At 36.6% G+C, this 9,243-nt stretch overlaps 1 protein-coding gene across 2 annotated transcripts; it reads left to right on the plus strand.

Annotated features, from left to right (window-relative positions):
* Positions 1–6,782: 6,782 nt before the first annotated feature.
* Positions 6,783–8,746, plus strand: LOC140796990 (uncharacterized). 2 transcript variants are annotated; one of them, XM_073150226.1, is made up of 6 exons: positions 6,783–7,040; positions 7,186–7,283; positions 7,749–7,921; positions 8,103–8,180; positions 8,250–8,309; positions 8,402–8,746. In XM_073150226.1, exons 2-6 carry the CDS (start codon positions 7,196–7,198, stop codon positions 8,513–8,515), a joined length of 513 nt encoding a protein of 170 aa, XP_073006327.1. In that variant the 5' UTR covers positions 6,783–7,040; positions 7,186–7,195; the 3' UTR covers positions 8,516–8,746. The 2 variants fall into 2 exon arrangements, with proteins under 2 accessions (XP_073006327.1, XP_073006328.1); XM_073150227.1 differs by having other exon boundaries at positions 6,963–7,092.
* Positions 8,747–9,243: the final 497 nt, after the last annotated feature.

Below are 9,243 nucleotides of genomic sequence, written 5' to 3' on the forward strand. Positions count from 1 at the left end.
ATACATATCAACTTTCAATTCAGGTTGAACTGGCCTGAGGGTTGCTAGATAAAGAAAGGAGAAGGATAGCGAAAGGAAATTGCTGCCACTATCAAATGTTGTATTGCCTATGGCATGTGGATGCTCTAGAAAGCTAGAAACCAAAAGACATTTCAACAAAAAGCTCTCATGATGCAACAAACTCTGTTTCAGGCCATGTGGTTGAAAGTTTGAATGCAAATAAAGTTTTAATTAGTAAAGCTAAGCCTCTTTGATCCCAGGCCACATGGAAGCCCCTTGTTGGGATCACCAAAATCAATATTGATAGGGTCTTTGTTTTCATTGTGACGAGTGCTTCACACCGGGTCACCGATGTGCAAAAACAGCAAGAAATGTGATGTTGATAGATGGCCTAGAGGATGTTGAGGAGGACCATGACACAGAGTAGTTGAGTGCTGAAGATGCTCATGATGTGAGTGGCGAGGAGTACGTGGAGGATAGGTGATTGAAGTGGTGTAGTTTTAAGGATAAATAACAATTGATGAATATAAAATTATTGAGTAAAAGAGAGGAGACGTAAGTAAGTACTGGTAAAATAGTATTGAAATAAGTAATTATTTACTTACTATATTAGTATAAGAAAACTTACACTAGAATAAAAAATTTCTTATTCTACAAGTAAAGGAGGCCTTAGTTTTTATATATTCAATACCACCAATAGATGTTTGGAGTCATCACTACAAACAAGTGCTGATTAAAGAGTGTTAGATTTGCATGTTTTCCGGGAGCCAGCTACAGCAGCTTTCTTCATCTATTTGCAGAAACAATATATCATATTAAATCAACAATAGTAGGAAATATTCAATAATTTTCTTTTCAAACTATAGTAACAACATATCTACCACCCATCCCTTACATAAAAGTTAAAAACTTTGTTTTGACATCCACTCAATTTAAGTGGTTGAAAAACATTGTTTTCACATCGCCGGCAAACCGTTAGATGACCATAGTGTTGTGCAAATACTCAAATGGGTGAGGGAAGCGGAAGCAAAACCCTACACCCTCAAACAAATCCAAATAGAATAGCAATAATTTGGGGCAAACCAAATATTACTATTCTATTTGAATTTGTTTGAGGGTGTAGGGTTTTGCTTCTGCTTCCCTCACCCATTTAAGTATTTGCACAACAGATTGGTATTAGAGCCATTGGTTTCAAACCTAGGCTATTGAATTTGGGAATAGTAAGGAATTGAAGAAATTTTGGCAAAATGGGGGAATCATCCAAATCGGGCAAACTTATCTCAAATGCAAAGTTTGAAGTTGAGAAGTTTGATGGCACCAACAATTTTGGAATGTGGCAAATGTGGCTGATCTTGAAGATGAGTTTGATGATTTGGATCTGGATATTGCACTTAGCAGTTCATCTGTACCATGTCATACAGATGAGTGGATTTTGGATTCGGGTGGCACTTATCATATGTGTCCTCATCGAGATTGGTTTTGCACTTTTGAAGAACTAAGCAATGGCATGGTTTTTATAGGTAATGATAATACCTATAAAATTGAAGGAATTGGCATAGTTCGTTTGCAGTTGCATGATGGATTAGTGAGAGAGTTGACGGGGGTACGATATGTCCCTCAATTGAGGAAGAATCTCATCTCATTGAGTGAATTGGAATTGAAAGACTTCACAATCAGAATGAAAGATGGAACTTTGAAAATTGCATTGGGAATTCGAGTTGTGATGAAAGGCCTTCAAAAAATGAATTTGTATTTTTTGCAGGGTAGGATTGTGATAGGCAGACATGGTCATGAATCACAAAGCCCAAATTTGAAGAACGAGGTCTCCAAGAGAATTGTAACTTTTGGAGAGTCTTCTATTTTGAATCAGAAGAATTTGCATAATGGCATAAGCAAAGACTTTTCACAGCAGGTGGAGAATGAAATCCTTGGTGCTCCGCCAAAGTCTACCAATTTGGATGTAGAAGACTCAAGTTTTCATAAGGTGGAAACCTCAACTCAGAAAATTTTGCAGAAAGGAAAATCAATTGCAGTTAGTAGATCGAGAAGAAAGACCCAGCAGTTTGCATGGTGTACTAACAGAATGGCATATGCACTTTTGGTTGTTCATAACAATTGTAACGCCCTCGCCCGACACGGGCACGTGCACGCCCATGCGCCCACACGGCACGCACGGCACACGCGACAGGTCGGGCGGGGCCCATCACGCACAGATACTCTCCTGTGCATATATAATTATGACATCATCAAATAAAACATACTAACCTATCCATGATCATATAATCCATCACCAAATAAATCATACTCTTAACCAAATAAACTTGTTAACATATAAATATCAAAGTCCACAATAATATACACTAGACCACTACATAATCTGGCAGGACCCACACAGGCCACAACAAACCATCAAGATACAACTAAAATAACTAATACAAGAGTACACTATGATTCGACCTGTATTATACAAATCATCGTCTAATACAAAAAAGTACAAATATCAGATACTGGTACAACTCAATTTCTATATAAATTATCATCTATACCATCTCGCATCTATAGCTTACCTTATTATTGCTCTAAAATATCTTCTCAAGTCACTATCACGTACCACATATCTGAGGGGATTAGAAAAGAAATAAAAAGTAAGTCATGTACTGGATAGACCTTACCCCGAATCAGTGATGCCAAACAAAGTGTAAGTCATGTACTGGATAATATGAATCAGAAAGAATATCATGTCATGAATGAGTATATGAATGTATCCTCAATAATACATAAATGAAAAGTAGATAATATGTCATACTGATAAAAGTATACAATCCTCGACAATGAACAAACAAATCTCCATGTCATATGATCATCATAACTCTCTATCAAATATGACACATGATGCATGCCGACCATGGCCATACTATGATATCAAATACAACCATATATGATATATATTGACCACTCAATAATCAGGTATGTCAGATAATAATGAAATCATATGCGTTTCTCAACATCACGATCATCACCGACATCTCGGTATAATATCATCATATTAGACCACTATGTACAATCAATACCTGGTACCCGGTCTCAACATCATGTCCAAAGGCTCAGAGCATACTCCGCCACCTGCAAGAGTATCTCTAATATAACCATACCCCGCCACCTGCTAGGGTATCAACATCCATCCGGACCGGGCACCCATATAGTTGATAGAAACCTCGTGAGGATAACTCGCCACATATGCCCTAGCGAACGGCATGTGTCCGAATGTCTGCTCGCACACAGACTAACGACCTCAGACGTAAGGCCAACAGGATCGCGACTATGTCGAGCGATCAATCATCTCCAAGCACGCCCTAACCCTCGCGCCCACTCGGGTATCCTCACGCTTTCTATCAACTATCCTATCAATCATATTTCATGCTTTCCTTCTAAATAACAGATCATATGCATATATCCAGTACGATAACAAGTCAATGCATAACAGGAATTTAGGTGGAATAGGCATCAAGAGAAAAATGATGCAATGTAGTCTCCAACTATATAGTCAGCACATGCATACTCATGCTAATCTATTATATGCATACCCATGCTATAGATCAATTGGACATAACCTCACCACAGTATAATCATATCTCATCATCTCTATTTATCATCATCATACTCATATCCAAGATCAGCCTAATTATATGCATGATAAAAATATGCTCGACTGTAATCATCTCTAGATAAAGTTATATAATCATGCTGGAGGCCAAAATATGCATGTACATAATATATAATATAACCTAATTTGAGAAAGGGATCTAGGGGATAAAACTACTCACCATCTGATCAAAAGCTACAAACCACGCATCTCTCATGTCTGTCAGGTAACCAAGTGACACTCATCGCTAGCAAGGTCTACGGGATCTCAAATAAGGGGGTTCGGAATCTTAAATATTTAAGTAGTATGATGTTAGCCGTTTATCTAATTAGAATTAATTCAGTTAAAATATAAATGTTTATTAGATTAAGAATCACTTTTCTTTATTTTTGATTACATAACTAGGTTTATAATGTAGATACGATTCAAATATTATAATTCTTTATTATTATAAAATGTTAGTTATAATATAAGGAGAAGAGGCCTGTTTCCTTTTATATAAGAGTATTTCTAAATATATAATTATAAAATAAAATAAAAGGCTAAATAAGTATAGAGGTGGTCTAATTTTAATTAATTTTATAATTCATACACTATCTTGATTAATTAGGGACAACGCAGTCTTTACTCAATAAAATAATAAATAAATAACTAAATAAACTTAGTATTTTATTTGTTGCAGAATAATCATAAAATTAATAGAAATACTTAAAATATATATGATGAGGGTATTAGAATATAAATCTAATAATTATAATTTACAAATCTATCTATTAATCTAATAATATGTAAATAAATAAATAAATATAAGTATTACCTATATTTATACCTAATTAATTATTAATTATAAAAAATATCATTAATAAAATTATATTGAAGGATATATCATATTATTAAAATAGTTAATGTCTAAATAATCTATTTGCATTAATTAAGAAGAAAAATACCTAAATGAATAACATAAATAAACTAATTAATTAATAAATTAATTACATCTGCCATCAGTGCTGGGCCGAGCCCAACACTGTGCAGAAGGAAAGAGAAGGAGCTGAGGAAGAAGGAGAAAAAGAAAGAAAGAAAGAAAGAAAGAAAGAAAGAAGAAGAAGAAGAAGAAGAGAAGAGGAAGAGAAGAAAGAGAGGAGGTGAGGTAGGAGGTTGCGGACCTGGGCTGAGGGCACCGGCCGCTGCTGGCCAGCCAGCGGCCGGCCTCTCGCCGGCGACTCGGCTCTGACGATCCCAACCTCGGGCAAGAGAGAGAGAGAGAGAGAGAGAGAGAGAGAGAGAGAGAGAGATTTAAACAGAGAGAGAGAGAAGGCGGTAGAGGAGGAGTAGTGGCGGCGTCGGGGCCCACCGCGGCTGTAGGCGCGTGGCGCTCCACCAAGTTGCATGAGCAGCTGGCATGGGCACGAGGCCGGCCATAGTGTGGTCGGTCGCGTCGTGCCCATGAATTTTTTTATTTTTTTATTTTTGTTTTTTGGGATTGGGTTGTTACAACAATAGTGCAGTTGTGACTGGGGTCAAGGTCCGACATTGTTGGACTTGACCAAGTATTTGCATGTTTGATACTTGGCATTGACATAGTGCACTCACTCACGTTGCATTGGTGGAGACAGTTGTTTGGCATCTTTGAAGTCTCATCATATTTGTTTGTATTTGGGTTTTGGAGTGGTGCACTCATTTTGCAACGGTGAAGACCATTTGGAGTTTATTTTTGATTTGTTTGTAGAAATTGTTTGGATTTGGCGTCTTTTGATGCAAATTTGCAGGCGGTGTAATTTTGGGATTTGCAATTACTTTGCAGTGGTGGAGAGTGATTTGGTGAAGTTGTGAATTTGTCGCCAAGGTGGAGAATTGTTAAAAATTGGCTCAAATTTAGTTTCAGCAAAAATTCAGCAAGTATTAGCATTTCTGTGCCGCGCGTTCGAACGGGCCCTGGGGGCGTTCGAACGCGGGCTCCAGACATAGAGTAGTCTGTGATGCAGGCGTTCAAATGGCCCTAGCCGCGTTCGAAAGCGAGCCAACCCGAGAGCAACTATTTCTGTAGGCGTTCGAACGCTAGTCTGCATTTGCACTGGGCGTGTTCGAACGCGTCCAGTGGGCATTCGAATGCCTCTTTGGTTCTGCTGCTTTGATATAGGCACGTTCAAACGCGCCCCCGAGGGCATTCGAACGTGACGCGGAAAAACCCAGTATGAATCGGCTCTATAAATAAAAATGTTGGGTTTTAAGGTTTGGTATGGGCATTTTGCAAGAGAAAAAAGCTTGTAGGGGAGAGCCACCATTATTTAGAGATAGAGTTGTAATCTCTTTGTATTTGAAGATTTGCATAGTGGATTAAAGATTGCACCGCCCGTGGATGTAGGCACATCACCGAACCACGTAAATCGTATCTCTTCCTCTTTTTTCTTTATAGTTTGTATTGATTTGGTGTTTATATTTGTGATTACCTGGGGTATTTGAAGTTCTCTACAACTAGCATCTTGCATTTGGAGTTCTCACATTGATATTAATATTAGCTTTGCTAATATTTGGTTTGCCCCAAATTATTGCTATTTTATTTAGATTTGTTTGAGGGTGTAGGGTTTTGCTTCCGCTTCCCTCACCCATTTGAGTAACACAACACACAATCACCTACTCAATTTACCTGCGGATCCAATACACTTTGAGACACAGTTATATAAGACACTATAAGATAAATGATTATTGTAAAATGCATGCTAATGCACCATTTTGAAACACATGTCATGAAACAGCTCCACAGGGATTTTAATAACTTTCATGTTCCTGAATCTTGTAACTTTATGGTTTTTTCTTATTTATTTTCACACGTACACTCTTCTAAAATTTTTTATCTATGTATATGATATTTCCATGTATATTTCTTAAAAAATTGAGTTTTCCATGTATAATTTTGAAATCTTTTTTCCGTACTCCTCAAAGCAAGTTTATTAATATTTTTTAACTGTGTCATAAGATGTTATTCTGTTTCTCGGTACCTAAGGTGACCCACTTGCAAAGAGAAGTGAGAGCAGAAAAAATATGGATTGATAAGAAGTGGGATTCCATATATAATTATTGTCTGGGTACATACACATCATGCATGTTGTTCTCCTCCTGGTGTGAGAATCCAAGGCATTTTGTGCATGTGTAGACTACAATGCATCTCTTCATCATCAATTTTGTGGGCATTTTGTTGCTTTTAAGCAGGAACAACTCTCTTGTCCTTCACAAAGCATCCAGCTGAACTGCCATTAAATAAGGAAACAATGGGAAAAATAAGATGATCCGTTTTAGTGTTAGTTTTTGGCCACTGCTATCAGATGATTATAAATAGAGCTTCCTTTACCTGATCTGCTAAGCATCCATTCACCAATCTCTCCCTCTCTTCAGAAAACTGGTAAATCCCCCCATTATCTCTATTAATATTGTTACTTGCAATTGGATTTCAGGTACTGGAGAATGATTTATATCGACATGATCCTTGATTTTATTTGGTTATTAATAGGGTGAAACTTATATCTCTTTCATTTATTCCACTATAGTGATTGAAGGATGGGGAAAGGTATTCTGTCTGTTATTGTTCTCCTCCTGGTTACACTAGCTCATGGGCATGCGATTGAGCCAATATCTATGGACCATGGTAAATTCCAGTGAATTTTACGAGGGTCGGTTCTTCTTGTTGTATACTTACTAATTAGAGGTTCAATTAAAGAAAATTTGGACATAGTGGTACACTACAACATTTTTGTTGATGCGGCAAAACTTATAGATTATTCCAAAACTCTAAATTATGGACTGTTATGATGGATATTCAATCTTGATTCAAGCAATAGGACAAAAGTAGACGTTTCAGATCATCAGATTCTCATCTTAATTAAATTGCATGCATTATATTGGCACTTTACCAAAACATAACTTCAGCGCCTTGCATATATATATATTGAATAAAAATATATATGTAGTACATTTTCAGTTCTGAAAAATTTCAGAGCAGGTTCCTCTTATATGAGTAACTTTAGTCCCTTTCCCATTTCTAGTTCTAAAAAAGATGATGCCATGGATGGCATCTGTTTTCATTTTTCTTTGCGCAACTATTTACTTGCAGGAAACAAGCTGTCCTTCATACGAGACCAGCCTTCAGAGGCCTCAATAACTGAAAATGCACTGGTACACCCTTCAGATGAAGAAAGTCTTTATGATGACACAGAGTTAAACATTGACGAATCTATCCTTTCAAGTAACAGTAGGCAGATGTTGTTAAATGAGCTTTCTCCCGAGGTGTGCAAAATAACATGACCACTGCTGTAATATTACAAGTAGAGATTTAACTTCTTTTTCTTGATATCTAGACTTCAATATGATGAAGTTTCTTATCTGTAACATGTGCCTTGAAAGTTCTACATGTCTTTTTGATTTTATTAAGTGAGTACTAAGCTGTATCATTCTTCTTTATTGGCAGGTAGAAGAGAGAGCCTGCTTAGATTGCCTCGAAGCAGTGAAGGATATCATAAGTGAAGTCAGGACACCTAAAATGAGAGTAAGTAAAATATGTCTTATATTCTTTCTCCTTTGCTTCCTCTTATATTCTAACTCCACTTCCAAACAGATGAAAATATTGAAGATTATTCTTCCATACTGCGAAGATATAGATGACAATGAAGATCAGGTAAGAATGTTGTCTTCTTAAAAATTCATTCAGAGCTTGGTCATCACTAGATTTAAACCATTACAAGAATTCCTTTTACCTTGATTTGGCAGTGCAAGAAGAAGGTCCACAGATTTATTGCTCCACTCCTATCAAATCTAGACAAGCTGAAAGCTAATGACATATGCCGTCTCGCGGGTCTATGCGATGAAGGAATATCATTTTGAGTGCCCTTACTATAAGTCCAGGAGATTGTTATTTATTAGGATGTTCAGAATAACCATTCAAGGGAATGATATGTAGTCATTTGAACATCACAGTAACTATGTATTATCAAACTAGTGTTTGAGTGAAAAAAATAAAAAAAGCCATAGATAAAAGCATCCATTGTTGAAGACTAGCTAGCTTTGCTAGTCACATTTTATAAAGATATTGAATCTTGTAGGCTATTACATGTATTATTCTTCCATTTTCTCCTCAATTCTTCAATCGCTATCTAGAGCTAGAATGTCACACATCATACATGAAGATTTGTATGCTGAGTAGTTGAAGATGCACCGGATGCTATGCAAGTTTATCTCAGTTTTACATCAGCAGGCAACTAAAATGAGCAAACAGGGACAGCACTGCAACTTCCTACAGATAACAACAGTACAAAGCAGAACAATAATTATAACTAACTTGTCATAGACATCTGCATATTTTTTGCAATACCGGGAAATTACAATGACTAACATGTAACTCTTTGGATGCTCATTGAGCTACAAGATTTCTTTATCATAAATCCTTAAAAGAAAACAAAGAAAGAAAAAGGTCTGCAGCTTTCTTCGAGTATTACTACTCTTCTCGACGGTCAATTTGACTGTTCTTCTGTAGTTTATTGTTAAAGAATTTTATAGGAAAGTAGATTTGGGCTTTTTTTTTACAATGTTTAATTTTCTGACTTCAAAGCCGT

Source organism: Typha latifolia, chromosome 10, assembly GCF_019914945.1.
Source record: "Typha latifolia isolate L0001 chromosome 10, TyphaL0001v2, whole genome shotgun sequence".
Lineage (NCBI taxonomy): Eukaryota > Viridiplantae > Streptophyta > Magnoliopsida > Poales > Typhaceae > Typha > Typha latifolia.

Bases quoted from the DNA above. Each gene is read 5' to 3' on its own strand.
- LOC140796990 (XM_073150226.1), top strand. From the start codon at position 7,196: ATGGGGAAAGGTATTCTGTCTGTTATTGTTCTCCTCCTGGTTACACTA. The intron at 7,922-8,102 runs GTGTGCAAAATA...CTTTATTGGCAG, and splicing joins TAAATGAGCTTTCTCCCGAG to GTAGAAGAGAGAGCCTGCTT. The intron at 8,181-8,249 runs GTAAGTAAAATA...ACTTCCAAACAG, and splicing joins TCAGGACACCTAAAATGAGA to ATGAAAATATTGAAGATTAT.